Raw genomic sequence first — 21763 nt, forward strand, 5'->3', positions numbered from 1 at the left:
GGGAGACTTCAAAGAGCCATTCAAGGAACTGGGTTGCTCTGAGGGAACATTTGCACAAAACTTAAGTACATGTGGCCACACTACGTTTCTTCGCTCTGGCCCGGAAACTTTGTCGCAGTGAAAAGGGAACTTGGGCGCCCTCCATTCGCCGCCCGAGGCCCCCAGCAGCGAGGTGGCCGTTATCCCCTAGCGCTCTGCGCGGCCGCGGGGAGCGATGTACCCCAAGTTCCAGGCCGCGGTCCCCCTAAACCATCTCCTGGCGGAGCTCTGCGGCCCTCAAGTTGTCTCTGGGGGACTCATGGGGAGGGGGGTCCAATGCGCGCGGCCGTCTGGTTTAGAGGCCACAGCAGTGAGCCTGGAGAAAGGACGGATTCATTCCTATCCTGAGGGGCATAATTTGGGTGGCAGCTGTTGCTAGCGAGAGGAGCCGGCGTCCCAGACCCAGGTTTTGCCCTTTAACCCCAGCCTACATCGGCCGGAGGGGCAGACTAGCCCGGCCAGGCCTGCGCCCACTGCTGTCTGGCGGCCCCTCGGGCTGCGCTTGGCACAGTTCTCCCGCAGCATCGAGGTCCAGCAGATCCGAGGTCCCTTGGAAAAAAAAAAAAAGTCACTGTACTCATTGACAAGTCCCGAGGGGCTCCACACTTTCCGCCAAGGAACCTAAGCCCCTAGGCGTTGACCCTTGACAAGAATAGTAGGGTGGGTCGGGGAGTTACTCGAGGTTTATAAAGATTTCTAAAGAGAAGGCCGGGGTTAGTTAGGTGGTTAGTTTTTGCAGGAGCCCAAATTATTCATAAAACCTGCATATAACAGAAAATTGGTGAGTTGAAACTGGGTAGTAAGTTTCATCTCTACAAATTTCTCTTCCACTCTCCCTTTTTCTTTGGACGACTCGTATCTTGGCTTTTACAGCGGCCTCCATCCCTTTTCCATTGCCCAGACGCCTAGCATTTCTTACCCCGCCCCTTTCTACCCAATAGGGAGGATCAAGCCAGACCCCTGGTGGTCTCGGTGCCATAGTCAACACAATCCAGAGGCGGGGGTTTCAAGTTCTCCTCCCCTAAATCAACCATCCCAGTCCCTTGGCTCCAAGGCTGTTCAGAGAAAGAGGAAGCATCAGTTTTCAAAGAAAATCTCCGCAGTAGAGACGCGGGCTTCCTTAGCGCGATGCGGCCCGCGCAGGTTGGTGCAGCGGTTTGCACCCGCGGTCAGGCGGAGGCACAGACACTGCCCTTTCTCAAGAGAGCTGCATTTTCTGAAAGTGAGGGCTTCCTGTCAACCTAGGCAAACGAGTTGCAAGGCGCTGTGTCCTCTAGTGGCAAACTATTGCAGTTCATTTGTGAGCGCTCACCTACACCTGAGGGATCTGGTCCGGAGTCAATTCACCCTCAAATTTGAGTCCTAAATGCGGGAAACGTCTCCCGAATGTAATCCAGGCTTTCGCAAAGGCCCTCTCCGTAATGAGGCCGGGAGACGCGGGCGCAGTCGCTTCAACTACGGGAACAGCTGATTGTCTCTTCCACGGCAGATGGTCTTTGAGCACAGATTTGCATTCATTGTCTTCAAATCTGTTTTCGCACTGGTGTTCTAGATTTCAGCAGCAGATCTATGCAGAGATCAGAATACAAAAGGAGAAGCAAGAAAATAACACCCAGCCAGGAGGATTTTTAATAGGCACCGCGAGCTGCCCCGCGTAGTTAAAAAGCCGTCTAGGGTTTCAGCTGTTTGGCTGAGCTGCAGCCGGCTCTAGGCCACCAGCCTGCGGCGAACACCTCGGCGACCACGCGCCACCGGGAAAGTTTACGCGACTCCCGCACTGGGCCCCTCGGACTCCGCTGCCTGCTCTCCCGGGGTTCGGGAACTTAGGTGGGGGGAGGGGCGGCTCCGGGGAAAACACCCCTACCGCTCTTGCACTCAACTGATCCGGATCTGTCAGTCAGCAAGCTCTCCTCTGCACGGGTGCCACTCCCGCTCACGTCCGCCCGCTTGCAAAGGGGTATGTATTTTCCTTAGCTCCTTGACCGGTTTTCCCCTCATTCTGTTTATTTGAACAGCACTTGAGGCTCGTTCGTTCCCCCCCACTCATATCCTCTCTGCTTTCATTCATATGTCCTCACTCTCAACAACTTACAAACTGCACACAAAATCTGAGCGTCACCTTGTAGCTCCGGGAGACTTCAAAGAGCCATTCAAGGAACTGGGTTGCTCTGAGGGAACATTTGCACAAAACTTAAGTACATGTGGCCACACTACATTTCTTCGCTACCTTGTCTATATGCACATAGATTAATCCCCGGGAATGAATACACCTCTTGGCAGCCTACAAAAACCAGCATGTAGAGGCAAAACAACGGAAACTTCGCGCTCCCGCCCGCCAAACAGAGCTGGTGCTTTCCTAGCCCGCAGCGCTCTGCCACCCCGCGTCAATACAGGGTTTGGGGGGCTCCTTTCGTGTGCACGCATAGTGGATTCAGAAAAGGACTAGACGCCCACAGTTTTCTGTCCCCTTTCACCTCTCAGACTCGGGGCAACTCTGAGCTTAGCGCGCGTCGCTTGAGGACGTCGGCCCAGCTTGCCCGGCGCCGGCCAATCCGGAGCGTTCATGCAAATGAGGCTCTTTATCGGGCCGCGGCTCCGCCTCCCGCGGCCTGGGCCGTAGTAACCCATTCATGGGGCTCGCGCACGGCTGCAGCCCGGCTCCTTGGCGTTCTCAGCCACCGCCTCCTTTCGACTCTGGGTCTTCCTCTTCCTTCTACAACTGATCCTGTTGGGGATTTTTTCCCCCCCCACTAAATTGGAGCGGAGGGGAAGAACAGGGAGGGGAGATCAGGAGGAAGGAGAGAGATTAGGCAGCCATCAATCTTCTCCTGTTTCTTCCCGAACAGGTGATGCGTCCAAATTGTGATCTGTTTCTGGGAGCAACGCTGCCACTGGAAGGATGCGAGCGACCTAGGGGAGAGCGGCTGAGGCGGCAGATCTGAACTTGGGAAGGATAAAAACCAACTTTGACTACATCAGTTTGCCACCTCGCGCGTGAAGCAAAGGACCCGTTATCTTTTTTTTTTTTTTTTTCCTTCCCAAGAAAGACTCAAACTTAAGCACTTGATCCCTTTTCTTGGATTGCTTTGGAGGAAGACTGTTTGGTGCCAGCGTTGGGAACAGTCAGGACTGTTTTGTTGGACTCTTATTTTTAAAGCGACAGTAGAGGATCAGACTTTTTAAATGTTTGGGATTCAAGATACTTTAGGAAGAGGACCAGCTCTGAAAGAGAAATCACTGGGCGCCGAGATGGATTCGGTCAGGTCCTGGGTCCGGAATGTCGGCGTGGTGGATGCCAATGTCGCGGCGCAGAGGTAACGAGAGGGCCTTACAATTATGCTCCTAAAGTGTCTCTCTCTCTCGCTCCCACTCTTTCTCACCCTGTGTGTCCCCCCCCTTATCCTCCATCTCTTTCTGTCTCTCTGTCCCCATCTGTCGCCCTGGCCTCGCGCACTGGGGTTCGCCCTCCGGCAAGCAGGGTCGCTACAGTCAGGGGAACACTTGCCCTGTAGCCAACACTTGAGTTTCTGAACTGCTTGGGTTGTTTGTGTTTCTACTCCCACAGACTAGAAAACTAACAAATAACTAACATCCAACGTCACGCAGCTCAGTCCCTAGTCCTCCGAGTCGGGCCAGGCGGTCAGCGCAGCAAGCGTGAGCACAGGAGCTAGGAGCAGCCGCCGCGGGAGGAGAGCCGGCTTCCGGGAGTCTGCTGGGTTTCACCACTCCGCTTGTGAGCGCCTCTCCTCCCGCATCTCGCCGGGCGATTCCTGGAGGCCAGGAGCCCTGCGGCCAGATGGTGGTGGGGGCGGTGGCGCGGGAGCGGGAGAAGCCGGAGCTGCTGATGGAAACTGGGCATTGCGGGCGACAGGCTCGGAAGGTCGGAGCTCAGTAGTCGAACGGTAGGCCAAACGCTAGAGGATGAGGAGGGAGAAAGAATGGATTAAAGAGAAAAGACGAAGAAGTCGCTGTTGAAGAGAGACGAGAAGAGGCAGTCGCCAGAAAGTCCTAGGAACCACCGTCCTCTAGAGTTGCGGGTCTTTAAAGTTGACTTCTTTCTAGAGCATCCGCCTGATGGGAAACACCTTTTCCTGGGGGCCACTCCACAAAGACATTCCGTATCCCCCCTCCCTATCATCCCCATTGAGCCAGGACGTGTGGCCTCCAAGTCCTTCTCTGTGAAAGGCAGTTTCCTTTCCCAAACAGACCACCTCCCTACGACGCTCCCAGCATCATACAGAGAAATGATCCTTTTCTCAGGCCACATCTCCCGGGTAGAGTGAACCAGCTCCCGTTATTTGAGGAGAGGAAGCAGAAGTCGAATCGCTCGCGGAGTCAGGGCCGAGCCGGAGTTGCGCCCGGATCCTTCGGGCAGAGCACCCACCGCACAAGAGGCTTTCGGCGTTCTGTCTTGGGGACTTTGGGCTGCGGGCAGAGTCGCCTACTAGGCGCATTTCCTTAGCAGGGCTCCTTAAAGACGCCACCCTTCCTCCCTTCCCCGGATTGAATAGTTTGCTAAATTGCAACAGACAGCTGGGCAGGGGGTGTTCTACCTTAAATGTTACTTGTGCCCGGCAAAAGAGTGAAAGTGCTCCAACTCCTGGGCACTCGGCCGGGAGACTACAGCGTCACCGGGCAGCTCCCGCCGTCCGCGCGGTTGCCTAGGCCGGAATCTTTGATTAAATGTAGTCCAGAGGTCAGTTTAGCCCTAGCAGCTGCGGGTCTGCGGGGAGGTGTGGGCTACCCTGGATGACCTCGAGGGCGCCTCCCTGGTCCCCTAACTTCGGTTTCGCGGTCAGCTGGTTTGGCCGGGGCAGCCGGGAGACACTGCTTGAGGGGGATCCCTCGGCCGGCCTGCCGTAGGTAGGCAAGGAAACTCTCTGCCTTTTTTAAACTTTTTGGCTTCACCAAGCCCACCAGCGCCCGTAGGGGGGTTCCCTCAGCATTACACCTTCCTCAGTGACCCACAGTGTGCTGTGCTGGTCGCCGGGATTCCGACAGGCAGCTGTTTGGGGCACTATTTTTCGGAAGAGCGAGGGAAGAGGGGGTGAGGCCTCCTCATCTCCCATAGAGTGAGATTTGGGCTCTCTCTGGGCTTCCCGCTTCCATCGGGAGTTCTTACCCACCGCCTTTCCTAGTTAATGTGTGTGTGGCGGGCCCACTGTGGATAGTGGCGCCTTCCTTGAGGCAAAAGGGTCACTTCAAAAGCTAACGAGGGGCTTATTCCCCTCAACCTCCGGTACCATCTTTGGGTACCTAGCCAGCGACCTACCTGAGAGAGGTGGCAGGCAGGGCCCGACGGAGCAGATGCAGAACCACTTGAAGCCCCCAAAAGCACTCAAAGTCTCTGTGCTCAGCCCCTGTCCTTGAATCTCCACTAATCGCCGGACAGTGAACGGCTTGGCACCGGGAGGCTGGACCATAGGGTGGTAGCACCAAGCAGCAGGAGGCGTTGGCCACCAGACCCCCAGGGCCACTGCGACTTCTCTTAGGAGTCCCCCTTCTTAACGTGACTTGTGAAAAGGCCCAAGGGGCTCAGGACTTTGGACCCAGGATATGGACTTTTGCACCTCTGCAATGTTGTGCGCGCTTGCCTTGGTAACTTCGTGTCTTTCTCTTTCCCGGTGCCGGGCGTCCCCGTCCCCGTGTCTCTTCCTGCGCAGCGGGGTCGCCCTGTCTCGGGCCCACTTTGAGAAGCAGCCACCCTCCAACTTGAGGAAATCGAACTTCTTTCACTTCGTGCTGGCGCTCTACGACAGGCAGGGCCAGCCAGTGGAGATCGAGCGCACCGCTTTCGTGGACTTTGTGGAGAACGACAAAGTAAGCAAAGGTTTTCCCCTTTCTGCGTCCTAATAACTCCTTCCTTGCAGAGCACTAAAGATTCCATCTGTCACTCCCGACACTTCTCCGCTCACATCATCAGCAATGATAAATCGAGACTTCTCACCCCCAGCCTCTAAATCACTCGGTTTCCCCCGCACCTCCTTCTGCCCCCACTCCCGCGCCCCGCACTGCAGGGAGCGCTCTGTGCTCTGCTCTTAGACCCTTCTGGTCATTAGTGCCTGGACGCGGAGCAAATGCCCTTCTAACTACAGCATAGTTTATAAAAGTATATCCAAGGCATTGCGGCCGTTCTTGGGGTTTTTATTATTTTGCACCTGCCAGCTCCAGCGGGCCATGTGGATTGAGTCTGTATCAGGTGGAAACCCGCAGCCCAGCTTCAGCCCGCTTTCCCCGGCAGATCTTCCCTTCCACTCTAACTTCCTAAATTAGCTCCTGCTCCTAACCCAGTCCCTAATTTTGGGACTTGATTTGATTTCAACCTATACCTAAATGTGACCAAGGAAAAGTTCTTTGTCCTCTCTGGGCCCCAGTCTCCTCAGCTGTACAAGGGAAACTTTAGAGCAGAGCTTTGCAAGGTTCCTTCCCCCGGGCTCTTCTTGAACTCTGGGACTCGGTCCCTGAGCTCGTGGCCCTGGCGGGCTTGAGTCTTCGTGGGATAAGGGCCTAATGCTATCCCTCCAAATGTTAAATCTCTTCACTTTTCTGCCAAACGGTATCTTGGAGGACAGACTAGGGTTGGATGGTTTCGGTGGGGGCCTATTTAAAGGCAGCATTGGTGATGTCTTCCGGACTCGAGTGGCACTTCTGAGGACATTTTTGAGGAAGAAGGGCTGATCACTGGGGAGTCAAGTGGCCCAGAACCCTGGTAAATTTTCGAAGTCGGCCGGCAGCGGGCAATGGCTCTTCTCCTTTGACCCCGGGGCTGGGCAGGGTGTTATTCAGAACTGTCTTTTGAGGGGAAGAAAAGTGGCAGGAGACAGTGTGGAAACACGCTCATTTTGGGGGACTGGAAAGAGAGGGAACCGAAAATTGCATGTCTTTTCAGGAACAAGGCAACGAGAAGACCAACAACGGCACCCACTACAAGTTACAGCTTCTCTACAGCAATGGTGAGCGCCCTGCGTGGACCTGCACCTGATAGTGGGCTGCGGGATCCGCAGTATTTTTCAGTTTCAAGGAAAGCAGTTGACCTTGAGGAGATCGCTTGGGGGTGGCCTCAAGGGTAGACCTGGTCAGGGCCGATGGTGGAGGGAGGAGGTTGGTCTCTGCCCCTTGGATGGATGGGCTCAGCCCTGATGCCCACAGGTGGGAGAGGCTATCGGGGCCTTGGCCTCACGGCGGAGACAGGTTTGGGGTGCCCGGGAGGCGCTCTGCAGCCCCTGACTCATGAACGCCCCTCTTCCTTGCAGGCGTCCGCACGGAACAGGACCTTTACGTTAGGCTCATCGACTCGGTCACCAAGCAGGTGAGGTCGCCGGTGACTCTGCTCTTCCTCAGGCGCGACGCCCACCGCCCATTTCTGCCCAATCTCTGTCCCCACCCCCCTACCACCCATGATTTCCTGGGTCAGGCTTTACACACCCCTCCTTAGCAACTTATACCTTGCCACTCTGGAAAATGTATGATCTCGTTTCTATCCGACTGGAGAGATGCTGGGGGCGGCGGAAGGTGAGCAAAGTATGAAGAAGAGGAAGCGATACCTGGGAAATTCAACTCCCTCCAACATTCCCTTTTGCTAAGAAATATTTTCTCACCGAGGAACAACTTTTCTATTATTATTTCTCTTTAATTAACCGGGCAACTGCTCAGGTTCCATGCTGCACCCAGGAACTCATAATGAGGGCGAGGTAATGAAAGGAAAGACGATTGTGTTTGCTCTAAAGTTGTGTCTTTCTTTGTCCCTTCACCCCCTTCCTTATTTTCCCTCCCCCGACCCCCTCTCCACCCCCCACAGCCCATAGCCTACGAGGGACAGAATAAGAATCCGGAAATGTGCCGAGTGCTCCTTACGCACGAAGTGATGTGCAGGTAAGAGCCGTCTTGTCCTCCGGGCTTTGCTGAAAAAACCAGACCTGTAAGTGGCGCCTGCCGGCAGGCGGCCGCTTGCTGCACTTACCTTTAGGAGGGGGTAGAGGGAGGCCACGCGGGCGGACTTGCCGGGAGCCTAATTCGCTAGAACTCTCCTCCCTTTAGGCAGTGTTTCTAGGGCATATCCTCTAGGACGCGCAAAGTAAACCCAGGATTGCAGGTGTTTTCCTTGCCCATCTGAAAAGCCTCCGCTGTCCTTGTGTTGGCTGCAGCGTTCAGGGCTCGGCAGCTCCGGGCTGGGTTTGGGATTCGGGACTTTCCCTATAAAACCATCTTGGAGCCAGGCCCACAGCTGCTCGGTTTCCATCTAACCTGCCCGCTAGAGGTAGATTTCCTTTTTAGGCCACTTGTGGAGTTGAAGTACTAGAAGGACAGGCAGTCTGGGCGAGGGACCCTCAGAGAGTCGAGTTGCCCATTTCAGGGAACTTTCCCCCACAGAGGCATCTGTACGTGATGCTGGGCTATTTCCTTACTTCAGGGAAGGAGCCTCTCCTACGACTTTACGCACCAGGGGAGTCAGGCACAACCGCTGGGTGAAAAGATCAGTAAGGTTCCCCAGCGGTGGGTGGGAGGGGCAGGAGAGGATCCTATCCGGGAAATCTGGGTTCTGGAGCAAAGGATGAATCTTAATGGACAACTTGTGAAAGGTGCAGTCTACTCTCCTTTCTCTACCTCTTCCCATCTTCCCAATAGATCATTTAAGATCTATTCCATTTTCAATCCTGCAGATTGTCTCCTTTCTGCTGCTTGACTAGAAGAAAATCAAAACGAGAAATGCACCCACACTCTTATTCATTCTTTCAAATATTTATTGAGTGTGCCATGTGTGCTAGGTATTGGGCTAGATCTTGGGGATCCCACTGAGAATGAGAAAGGATATAAAAAAGAAACTCTTGGAAGAATGTGGATTTTTTGTTACTGTTGTTGTTCCTGCAAAAATTAAAATGTCTATTTCCTGTACCTTTTTTCCTTCTCTAAAATCTCTTACTGGAGGGAGAGCCTCAGTTCTCCCTTATTCCACTGTTACCTCGGTGAATGTCTTCCAACTCCAGACTTGATAGTCTAGTGTAATTGCAGCCAGTCTGATTTAGTACAGACTGTTTTATGGGCAGCTCCTGGCAGCCTTGTCCCCCTCCCCAACCTAGCCAGAAAGAAACCATAACAATCAGACATGTTTGTTTTGATTTTGACCAAGTATTAGAAAAACAAACTCGCCAAATGCAAAGTTCAACTCTGCCAGTGGCCTCAGCTGAGGGCAATCCAAGCTTCATTGACTGAGTGGCTGGGGTGAGGTGTTGGGCAGTGGAGTTATCCCGGGGACACTGAGTGGTACCCCTTGATAGGTTAGTTCAGAAAGAAATAGAATTTCAAGTTGTACTTCTATGTAATTCCTAGACTTAATAGACAGAATGCTTTGATTTGCTTGGGTAATCAAAAAGTAATTTTTCCTCCTCTCAACACTTTTAAATGTCTTTGTTTGGAGTGATTACCTTCTTGAAAGAAAAGAGCACAAAAGAAAACACAGCAGACAAAAAAATAATAATAAAAAATTTGGCCCATTGTCTGACAAATTATACCTATCACTTTAAGTAATACTTGCACACCCCATGCAGCTGTAGTTAAGGCTGACATTTTATTTTTAAGCTCAATCAAATCCTCCTCATTTTATGCTGTTTAAGTAGCAGCATCAATTTTTAAACCCTCTAGTTTAGTTTGCATTAGTAACACAATATAAAAATTTAATGTACTGTAACTTCTCTGCATTTGAGACCTGGGAAAGTGCTTTGCTATTTCTTTCCCAAACTAGAATTGAAAACAAATATTAATTATGGGTAAATAAATGATCCATTGGATGGGTACTGTATCTGCAGTATGTGTGTGTGTTGTGGGAGATGAAGTGGAGCGGTAGCAAATACTGGATGTAACTAAAAGGCAAGTTCTCATTCAATCTGTCAGTTAGAGCTGGTTGATTCTCCAGTAAGGGGAAAAAAGTTCCTTTTCCCACATTTTCCCAGCCAGTTGGAGCAGTCAGTGATTGAGGGGTGAATCTGATGCCCACTTCCTCAGTAGTCCTTACACATACTTAGTTTCATTTGCATGGTGTTCTTTGGCATACCTTGGCACTTCCCCAGTGGTTTTATGTTCTGTAATCTTTAGTAAAAGGCTCATAAATTGGTGTTTAGCTTCAAGAGGAGAACAAAGCAAAGTGATAAAATAAATCTCTTTAGGAATAACTTTTTTTTTTCCTTTCCCCAATTGTCTTTGCTTCTCTCTTTCCTGCTTTAGTTCACTTTGCCAATTATTAGTAAGGAGAAATCTAGTTGTTATGTCGCTGCCAGCCACCTCTGCGCCCTCAATGCTCAGAGGGTTAAAAGATATTATAATTTGAACAGAAGTCGTCTCAAGGCCTACAGCTGGCTAATAACAGAGTTGTATTGAGCGTGAGCAAACCCCACAGCTGTGACTTTTCGCCACAAGGCGCAGGCTAGACAGGGCCCTAATCAGATGGGCCAGCCGGGCAGTGGGGCCAGTGTCTTTATCGGCCAGATGGTGTGAATTTAGACACTTTTGTTATGCAATCACAGGGAGGAGTTGGAGAGAAGAAAACAAAACAAAAGCCACCATGCTGTGCGCTTATTTGAGTTTGAAATTAGAGACAGATTTTTGAAAGTTGAGGGTTGAATTTTAAAAACCATTTTGGAGGGGAAAGGGACACGTTAGCTTGTCTTGAACAGGAGTTTAGCTGACTGGACACCCTGTGCCCATGGTCCATTTCCCTCTTTTCCCTTTACCATTCCTCATCCCTCTTCTTTTTTCCCCTTTCTGAGAAATGCAGGTAAGATTCAGGATTATAATAAAATTTCTCATACCCCAAACCCTCCTTTCCCTACACACACTTGTTTTATTCTCTCATTTTCCCTCTTCAAAGACTCCGTGTGGAGTTAGGGTGAATACAAGAGGCCTATATGCAAATTGAGAGTATTTCAGGTAAAAGGGTCTCCAAACAAGTAATAGAGTAAAATAAACCAAACCAAGCCAAACGGGAACAGCTTTCATTTTCATTCATTGGGAAAAAAGAGCACATCTGAGCCTCTCCATGGTAGTTAGGAACACAATCTTAACAATTGCCAAGTTGAGTTTCTTCTTCTCTTTGTTTTGTATTTATATATACTTTTCTTCTTTTCCTATTTTACAGTTATTTTCCGTTTTTAAAAACACTTGGCAGAAACTTCAGACTGAAGGACTTTCTTGTTAGAGAATAACCCTAAAATAAAGTCCTTTGACTACAGTAGTTGAATCTGAAGTTGGTTACTCAGGCTTTGTCTGTATGGCAGAGGGGAGGGAGAGTCTGTAATGTGAGTAATTCAGAGACCCAGTTCCTTACCATCAGCTATCCACATACCTGATCCCAGAGCAATAGTTCAGGAGTGTGGGTCCCTGAATGTCTTCAACTTTCCACTTCCCTTTTCTTGTGATAATATTGATGGCATGAGGATTGATTGTCATTTAATAAACAAAATGAACAACCAGGACATATTGTTGAGACTTTCTCTTTTAAAAAAGAGAGAAAAGAGAATTAGCTTTGTCTAACTCAGCGACCTAGAGAAATTTTAAGAAGCACCCAAATGGCATCAAACATAATTAAACTCTATTGTTTTCATAACTTTGCTATTATAATCCAACAGTCAAGTGAATGTGTTTTGCTTCTGTTCTGTGCTGAGTATTAACATTAGAGATTATATTTAAATATGTTACTATTGGAAAAACAGAAGATTGGGTCGTGAAGTTTCTCTGCATTTTTTCTTTGAATATCATTTTCTTCCCCAAGTTGATCCCCCACATCGTATAATACTGGCTCCAGGCTTCCATTTTTATCTGTTTTTCTTCTCCTCCAGAGGAAATCCCCATGGAAAGCAGCTGAATTCAGCTGAGTAATTTTGCAAACTTATTCCTCAGAATCATTCCTTCCCAAACTAAACTGAGTGGCATATTCTGACAGTTGTCCTGTTATCATTAAATTGAGCCTGGCATCACACACATATTTGGGATTAGATTGACATGCTGGTGATGTCCAAGGAGAATCTAACTGGAAGGTCTTTAGGTAACTAGCATGTATGGGTCTTTTGAATTTGTGTTGCTAATAAAAGAGTTTTGCCAGAGCTGCAGAGGAATGGTGTTGAAAGAAGCAGTACTCTAGAAATAGAAGAGGTGGGGGATGGAAATGAATGGGAGTGGGGAGTTGGGAAGAGAGACAAGGGCTGTGGGAGGTGGGAGAGCAGCTGGTTAGCATTTTTATTGGTGTTAATCTTGGGATGAATTGAAATTTTTAAAGTTAAAACCTAATGTACTTTCAAATATAAGGTATTATTTCAGAAAGTCTCAGTGGCTAATCTGGGTATTTAAGAAAATTGAGACAATTTTTCTTTACCTTCTACTAATTTGATTAAGTTTCTCAAAACCTCATTGCATCCATTTGGTGGACATTTCTAGCATCTCTCAAGTATATTTTACTTTCTAATGATAAAGTTATTCTCTGAATAAGCCACATATCACTGTATGAGAGACTTGGGCTTCACAAATTAAAGAATATTTATTAAAAATAATTCTGTGGAGGATCAGAGAGGCCAAGTGGACTGTAGAAAGCCACACAGCATATCTATGACTGAGTCACATGGATTTTCTATGACTGAGTCACATGGCTTTTCTCTTTCCCTTACCCTGCTATCACAATCATAGGGAACAAAGAGAATTTCAGCCTCATGGATTTCTTAAAACTAGAGGGATTCTAGAGATTTTCTAGTCCAAAGCTTTCATTTTTTTTATATAAGAGAGGCAAACCCAGAGAGTTAAATAGGTTTGACCAAATTCAAGCAGCTGGTTGGGTTAGACTTCAAAGCCCTGATTCCCAGCTCAGCAATCTTTCTATTGCACTGTGAAACTCTTGAGCTAGAGTGAGAACTATCTTGGGAAGAGCAGTATCATATTTAGTTTGGGTATTACTAATATTTGTTAGATATATTCTCCAACTAGTATGGACAGTAGTGTTTTTCTTATAAATCATTTCAAGGTTACATTCTTAATCAATTACAGTAGATAGTGGACTGTGTACTCGAGATGAGCTAAGAAGTATCCAGAAGTCTGTGGTCCTAACAAGCAGCAGACAGGCAAGATGGGAGGTGATTCCCTACCACCAAGCTTCCTTTGCCCTTTTCACAGTTGTCTAGGCTTTTTCACACAGATACCTTTGAATTGGAGTGTTTTGCTCTCTGCTCAGGCCCTTCTGAGTGTTTCCTTCCTGTTGTAATTACTCTAGGGTTCTTCATTTTCTTTTGCTCTCACAGAATTCCACCAACATTTATTGAGCGTCTACCAAGCACTCAGCATGTTTCTAGGTAGAATTTTTGGGAAGCAGAGTTTTTAAGAAGTTTACTTGCTGAGTTCTATTTCTGTTCCAGATTTGGTGAAAATTATTGCCAAGATCATCCTATACTTCTTGCCTCATTTTCTTGCATTTTAAAAATGTACATCATAGTTCTGGTGTCCCTCCTTTATCTTTTGACAATGATGGGACTCAATGAATAAATAATTGTTTATAAAGTACACTGAGTTCTCTGGAGAAAGATCTTACGTAAATAAGGTTTATAATAACCCAGGCAGCTACCTGTGGTCTATTTTATACATTTTCCTTTGCTCTCTTTCTTCAAATATTTGTTGAGACACAAAGACCTACAGTATACAGTCATAATAATCATTGAACACTGAACTGAAAGTGACCTTATAGATCTTAAAATTCAGCAGTCTATGGTTTAGGTTACAAATATGCGTCTTCAGAAAGTTGTGATTTGCTAAGAATCACCCAGCTTCTAAGTTACAGAAAATTTGAATGAATATCTTTTGACTCCAAGTTAAGTGTTTTCTTCTTTTTTTTTTAAAAAAAAATTTAATTAAAAGTCTTAATATGGCTGCAAATTCTATTAAGCAGCTTATGGTTGGGAGGCTACCTAGGATATATTCATTTTTGTGAATGTTCTTACATTGTCTGTTCATTGTATTTTCTAAATTCAATAAACTTATTTTACTCTTTGGTTCCTTTCCAATCTACAGTCGATGTTGTGAAAAGAAAAGTTGTGGAAACCGAAACGAGACTCCTTCAGACCCTGTCATCATTGACAGGTAGGGCAAATATGTGATTTTTCTCATTGTGGATTTCTTTCTTTCATGAATCTCAATCCTGAGTACTAATCACTCAGTGATTAGCACTGACCTTGGTGCTTTACTGTAAGGTTGGTTTCTTGTTATCCCGAAGCATTGAGCTAATCCAACATATGTTTCCTTTTCTGCTTGGCCTTTCTTGGAAGATGGCAGGGTCTTCCATTTTGAGTATATGCCTTGAAGTCTATGATGGGATTCTTTTCCAGGTGCATTAACTTCAGCTTAATGAGGAGCCTGTGACTAGGAAATAATGGTTGAGGATGCCATTTTCCTATCCAGCTCAATCTGTTTCCTGGGAGGGCTGAGGCGTCCCAAGTCATGCAGCAACCCCTTTACCCCTCTCAGTGACTGCTGCCGGCTTGAAGAGTGTCAGTTTTGATTGTAGGTTAGGGAATTATGACAAGCTCTCTATGGCATTGAGTGAGATTGCTTTCTACCATGAAGGGTTGCATTCTGGGTTCTCTGTTATATTCAGGGTGGGAAAGATTCTTTGAGACAAGACGTTAATTCACTGAAATGTGATTTAGGCATCCTCAGCTGTCTGTTTTTGTGATTGGAAACAGAACTTACAAACCAACTAAGAAATACCAAATTAACTTCCAGCAATCATGTAATTTTTAAGAAACCCCTTATTCCCACCCCTAATTTTTTCTCTTTCGTTAAAAAACAGAGTAATTCCCTATTGCTTCTTTCTTTGGGTTTTTGTGTTTTTAGCCAGATCCTGAAATGGATTGGAGAGACCACAGTCTCCAACGTTGTTATTCCAATATTCCAATGAATTCTCAGTTGGGAGAATGGAACCTCTGGCATTCTTCCCAGAACCTGGCCTTTTTTCTTCATGGATAGTATAGTATAGCCATAGGAATGAGGAGGCTGGAATTCTGATCCTGTTCTAGGCACTGACCTTGGACAAAGCCTCAATATCTCTGTTCTTCAATGGTGTAATAATGTGTTGGAGGGTACTGCCTGCTGCTGTAGGTTTGCTGAGGCTACTGAAATATCAGTGACAGGCTTGCAGTATTCTCTGAGATGCTTGGAGGATGATAGCCGAATAGAAAATATTTGTAATATGTCTGGTTTCTGTGTCATTTTTGGAGGAGAGCTCACTTTTAGGGAACTATTTGAAGTTTCTTCATTTTTTCTGAGATTGACAAGAACTCTTTGGGGTTAGCTGTCTTCCTCATTTTATAAATGAAAAACCTGAACTCTGGAATGGTGACATGATTTACCCAAGTTACACAGCTCATTGGGATACAGCTAGCACTAGAACATAGTTGTCCTGACTTTTCTCACTGCTATAGCATCATGTCCCCAAGCTTTCTTTCTATCCTAACTGCTATCAATTGGATCTGTTCATTGCATGTGGCATCATTTACCTCCCTCCAAAGATGTCCTGAGCATAAGAGGGTAGCCTAGATGGAGTTCCAGCTTTTTAGTCATTTCTAGTGTGTAGACTGAGCTCACTAATCTTTATTTAATCTTTTTCACTAACTTTAACTCCTCTTTCAAGAAAGTACTCTAACCTCAAGAATGTTACATCTTTTCTTGTAATAAACACTCCATAAACCCGCCTTAGAAATGTTTGCAAACCTGTAAATGCTAACCTGCACCTTACATCTCATAAGCACACATTGTAAGGACTCTGCACTGAGCAACAGTTCTTTAAAAAATGACTTGTAATCTGCATCCACAGATAATGATGAATATGGTTATGTTTTCTTCCTATGTGATAGACATGCACAAAAGAAAGTACAGTCTTTTTTGCATCTTTGGAGATAAAAGATTTTCATATTAAATGCTACAGTGCCTTAAATTAGTTTGTGCTAGAATGCTTTAAATTCTTCAGAGAAGGGGAGAATTGTATCATGGCTACATATTGTGAAGTTTTATGTGACTGTGGCACTTATTTTTACTATCCTATGTACAATAAAACGGCCCAGGGATGTCTCTGCATCACTTGAAATATGTGTTACTTCCGAAATGTTGCACGTCTACAGATGGAAATGTACATACCAAAGGGTACTGTAAATTGACCAGTATCAAGTTTTAAGAGAACCTGTTTTATTATAAACAGATGCATTTATTTAGCTTGCTTACTGTAGAGCTTTGTTTGACGATATTAGTCCCCCATTGAAACCTTGCCTTATTAGTAGCTCCTAAATGTCACTTGGGCTTATTTTGGCCTTCTTGCCTTCATTTGAAGAAGCAAAAAGGGGATGAAATCAGGTTTTTGTTAGCTGGAGGTGTGATGGGTGGTTTGTGTCATCTAGGGGTTTGGTTGAAATGTGCATCTAGTCCCTGGATTCAACATCTGCCAACTTGGAGGTGATAAGTTCTCCCACAAGCATCAAATAAGTGCAGAACAGTGTATTTTGGATTTCCTCTGAGTAAATACAGCACTCTCATCTTTGCCCTTGCTCCTATATAATGCCAACTAATTATCTCCTTCCCCTTCTCACCTAATCTAACCAGATGCAGTTAATTTACACTGTCAGTTTTTGAGTTTTTCACCCAACAGTCATGTTTCACTCTGGCTCAAACGAAGCCTGTTTGTTCATTTGTTCTTTCGGATGTGCATGTTGGAGGGGAGGCTGGAGGGTAGTTCCCAAACTTTTCATCACCAAGGACCCCTTTTGTTTTTTTCCTTAGTGAACCAAATGTTTTGCAAGATTTTGTCTGTCAAACTTCAATTAACAAGTCATAATTCAGCTTTAACTTTATTTTTATTAATCAGAGACATATAGAGAATGAGAAATAAAAACCTCATCCCAGCTTTGATGTCATCAAAGGCCAATCGAAAGTTTCCGAGCAGTATCAGGCAACCAGTGTTATCACACTGACTGCAAAAACATCCAGCTAAAAAACAACTTGACTTTTCAGTTAACCTATGTGACCACATCTTGGGCAGATATTCAGTTTCTAATATGCTGCTTGACAAACTAAGAATAGATTTTACTACCTTGTAGCTCCTTAATTGAAAACTTTTGGGTTCTACAATGGCGCATCCTCCATCAGTGACTTGGTTCTCCTTTTCTTAAGACTTAGTTTCCAATTAGAATTTTTTTTTTTCCTGCTAAATTGCTCCCTGACTTGATCTCTCTAGAAACACATTATTTTATTATTATTTTTTTTTATTTTCAGTTGTCCTTTCAGCATGCTTTTGTGAGTTCTTGGGCAGTCACACCCATCTCCACAAAGCCAGGCCAACTCGCAGCCCAGCAGGACTTACTGCTGAATTCCGGGGCCCCAGCAGAGTCTTCCTTCTGTGTAAATATGTGTATATGTATAGCTGGAGTAGGGTTTATTAATTTTTAGTGTAAAAATCCGAACTGTCTGAAAACCAAACCAAACCAAAAACAATCATATCTTTACTATGGTTTTCAGCCTAAATCTTGTCTATAAGTATCTATGTGGTAAATAAAAATGAAAAGGCTCAAGCTGATTTACATTTTGTGGTTTCTAATTCAACTTCATTTGTCATGGGCTGTGCTTTCTTTAAACACTTTTTTCTATCTAGAAGCTTCTTGTGAATATCCGCTTCAGTCTCTGGGGCTCAGAATGACCTGGTGGTCCATGGAGGAGTATTTTAGGGATGGTCTCACTGACTTGGGAGAAGGGAAGAAAGTCCTCTGGCTCCTGTCCTTTCAGCTTCATAAAAAGTCAGATGTTCACAAAAGGAAGATTTCCTTTTGAATCTTTGTAGGCTGCCCTTGCTTGTGTGCATACTGGTGGTGTGTTTTCTGTTAAAAGGGTAAGTCTAACCTATTTTTCACATGCTAAATATCCCAGTCTTGGGATGTTGATCTCACATATTTCTGAGCTCTGTTCCCAGAAGGACCATTTTAAGTGTTAGGTTGATGGGGTTTGTTTATTTTCTTTTTCCAGAAGTCAAACAAAAAGAATGGCCCTCATTCAAAAGATTTACTAAAAAATATCTAGTGTGTGATATCTAGCCTGTGAAGAATTTTCCTGTGTTACGCCATGCCCCTCACCCCCACTTTAAAAAGTTTTATCCTACCTCACCCTTAGTGGTATCCTCACTTGCTGCTCTCACCTGTGGTCAAGGTTCTTGTTTGTACTTCCTTTGTCATCTGGCATGGTTCTTTCCTGCCTCTATCTGATTTGATCCTCTGGGCCATTCATGCTAGTCGTCTACCAAGTTAATCACTTAACTCTATTGAAGTGTTATTTGTGGGATGGAAAATTTTATAGGATAATTGTGGAGAGTAAAGCACTTGCCATCTGCCAAGAAAGCTAGATACCACCCACCACCCACTGCCATCAAGTGGATTCCGACTTATAGTGACCCTACAGGACAGAGTAGAACTGCCCCATTGGGCTTCGAGGGCTGTAAATCTTTATTGAAGTAGACTGCTTCATATTTTCTCTGTGGTGAAACTGGAGGGTTAGAACCACTGACCTTTGCTTTTCAGCCGAATGCTTTAACCACTGTTCCACCAGAGAGTATCTCATTAATCTTGAACACTGGAACTTTTTTCTATTAATTTATCAAACTGTTTCCATATCAATCCATTCTTGATCTGTGATGTACAGTTTGCTTTTGAGCCCGCTGTCCCTTTCAACATAGAAGCTGTTTTTAGATAATAGATGGAGTTGATTTCTAGGTGGGGTTTATGTCTGTCCACAAAACTCAGCAGATTCCTCTTGTCCAAGGCTACTCAGACAGACTTTCAGGTCCTTCCCTTTCTTTGGAAATGAGTAAGTCAGATAGATCAGTAGTGACACCCCCTGAATAAAGAATACTGGCTCTTACAAGGATGGATAAGGCTAATAAAAATCACATATCTAATATTTACTTGACACTTGTTGTGTGCTGGGTATTATGCTACACAGTTTATGTTAATTAAATAATTTTTTAAATTAATTTTCAATGGTTGATGAAAGTCTCAATCTTACGGAAAGTCTCAAATTAGTCTTAAGAAGTTAGGTAACTCAGCCAAGGTTACACAGCCAGTTCCAGGGGTGAAACTTAAGTTTAGTCAAAGGGTGGAAGTTACTGAGAGAAAGATTTTGGTATAATAGAAAAAAAAAACTGTCCAGAATTTAGAACTGTTAGAGAATGGAAAAGACTTGTGCAGTGTCAGTGAAATTACTTGAGCATGGTTAAGAAGAACTCCTGATAGGAACATTAGAGAGGGCAGTTGTTCTCTGGGAAGTGGTGGGCATTGTTGCCCCTTGAACTATTGATTAACTCTGAGATTGTACAAATCACATTCAGTCTTGTGACTGATTTGATGGAATATCAGTCCCCACTGTGACTTAGAGGCAGCATGGAGCCACAGAAACGGCCCTGGTTTAGTATCGAGATACTTGTTTCTGGTGTCAGATCGTTCACTAACTAGCTATCTAATGCTACAGAGGTCACATAGCATTCTTTCTAGGCTTCAATTTCCCTATCTGTAAAATGAAGTGTGCTGGGTTAATGGGTGACCTTTACCTTACCTCTCAGATCTAATTTTTCCGATCCAAGCTGAGAGTCCAGATCAGGGTGCTGGGTATGCTAATTCATCATTCTTGCTCATCAATAATTTACAGGAACAATTAATATATGCCTTCCCTACCCAGACTCTTTGGGAGCATAGGGTGTCGATGAGTCTACAAAAGCCTGGCCTGGGGCAATTTTTGTTTTTAGTGAAAATTCCATTCCCTCAGGGGGGAGTACAGATTTTCTCACTAAAACACAGAGATTATCTACCCAGTGTAAATGCATCATTCTTTCAGGTTCTTCCTTTTCTTCTACCAAGGTCTTTGCTAGTTTCTTGGTCATTTAAGGGAGATACAAGTAGGAGAGGGAGCTCTTGTGGCTTAGTGCCTAAGACATTTGACTGCTAACCAGAAGGCTGGCAGTTCAAACCCACCAGCCACTCCTTGGAAGGAAGATTGGGCAATCTACTTCTATAGAGATACCGCCTTGGAAACCCAGGGAGGGGTTACTGTGAGTCATGATCGACTTGACGATGGTAAGTTTTTTTGTTTTTTTTAATAGGTAGGAGAAGGGACTCTACTGTTTGCTGGTCTAGAAAAAAATGTCCCTTTGGGTTGAAGCACTTCACTGATGACAGTCTGAGCCAAGCAGTAAAAAGGAAACTCAATTTCCTTAGGGAAAATCACTCTCCTCCTGGTAGTTGAAAGGATAGTACTGCAGAGTTATGATGTTCAGTTCTGCAGTTAGTTTTTTAAGCATTGTATTTAGTTCACTTGACTGTCCAGGCTATCTGGACTTAATGAGCTTAGGATATGACACCAACTAGCTTACCAAAGAAACCAAACCCACTACCATCAAGACGATTCTGACTCATAGCAACTCTATAGGATGGAGTAGAAGTGCTTCATAGGGTTTCCAGGGCTGTAAATTTTTACAGAAGCAGACTGCCTCATCTTTCTTCCATGGAGCAGCTGGTTGGTTTGGACCACTCACCCTTTGGTTGTCAGCTGACTGCTTTAACCACTGCACCACCAGAGCACCTTCAAACTAGCTTAGTTGTCTATAAATTAGCTCATTTCATCCTTTGTTCATTTTGTAATTCCTTCTGTTGTTAGTTATTAAGCAAATATTTGTGAACTGGCACTGAAGTACCAGCAGGGAATATTAACAGGCATGGTGCCTACTGTCATGGAGCTTACAGCTTAAATAATCACACAAATAAACATGTATTTACAAACTTTGAAAAATGCTATGAAAACTAGGTAAGTTGGTGGTAGATAAGCTCCCTTTCTAGTCTTATCATTTCTTTCTCTGTAAATCGTCTGTTTCAAAGAGCTTAAGTATTTTATCTTCTTTGCACATACTATTTCTACCTGGAGTACCACATTTTTACCTCCTCAAACTCTTTGCCAATAGAAACCCTATCTCTTATTCAAGGCTAAATTCAGATTCTACCTCCTCAAAAATACCAGTTCTAATAGCCAAAGTCTTTTTACTTGATATTTATTACATATGCTGAACCTTGTTAGGATATACATGAATATTGTTATATTTTTACCTCTTCATACTTACCTTAGGAGCTCTGGTGGTATAGTGCCTAAGGCATTTTACTGCTAACCAGAAGGTCAGTGGTTCAAACCCACCAGCCAGTCCTCAGAAGGAAGATTGAGCAATCTACTTCTGTAGAGATACCGCCTCAGAAACCTAAGGAGGTGTTGCTATGAGTTGGATCTGACTCCACAGTAGGGAGATATTTACCTTACATTCCTAACTATAACCCTTGAATGCCAGATACCATATGTCATTTAAGCCTTGACTCTAATATTTGGCATTGATATTACTACCTCTTTCATTGATTTGTTGTATTGTATATGTTAATGTATGTAAGATGCCCACACAGTGCATGACAGAGATATGTTTTAAAAAATAACAGCTATTATTATTCTGTATTTTCCACAGTGACTATCCAGACACTATACTATAGATCTCAGCAAATATTAGTTGACAGATTAATCTCTGACTGCCAAGAATAGTCATTTGAAGAGATTGGATGACTAAGTCCTCTGCCAGTTCGTACAGGACCTTTCCTGTAGCTACCTGTATTTGACAACTGCTTAGCAATCTTGCCCCCAG

The 21763-nt window shown here is 45.3% G+C and overlaps 1 protein-coding gene across 1 annotated transcript in view; it reads left to right on the forward strand.

Annotated features, from left to right (window-relative positions):
* The first annotated feature begins 3222 nt into the window (after positions 1-3222).
* The window catches only part of EBF2 (EBF transcription factor 2), a 219852-nt gene continuing 201311 nt past the window's right edge, over positions 3223-21763 (forward strand). The window contains exons 1-6 of the mRNA XM_007938755.2: positions 3223-3353; positions 5703-5859; positions 6929-6992; positions 7293-7348; positions 7838-7911; positions 14077-14145. Of these exons, the coding sequence (XP_007936946.1) occupies positions 3223-3353; positions 5703-5859; positions 6929-6992; positions 7293-7348; positions 7838-7911; positions 14077-14145 (551 nt within the window). The remainder of the gene's footprint in view (positions 3354-5702; positions 5860-6928; positions 6993-7292; positions 7349-7837; positions 7912-14076; positions 14146-21763) is intronic.

This window comes from Orycteropus afer, unplaced genomic scaffold, assembly GCF_000298275.1.
Source record: "Orycteropus afer afer isolate SDZICR_OR568_19922 unplaced genomic scaffold, OryAfe1.0 scaffold00053, whole genome shotgun sequence".
NCBI classification, from domain to species: domain Eukaryota; kingdom Metazoa; phylum Chordata; class Mammalia; order Tubulidentata; family Orycteropodidae; genus Orycteropus; species Orycteropus afer.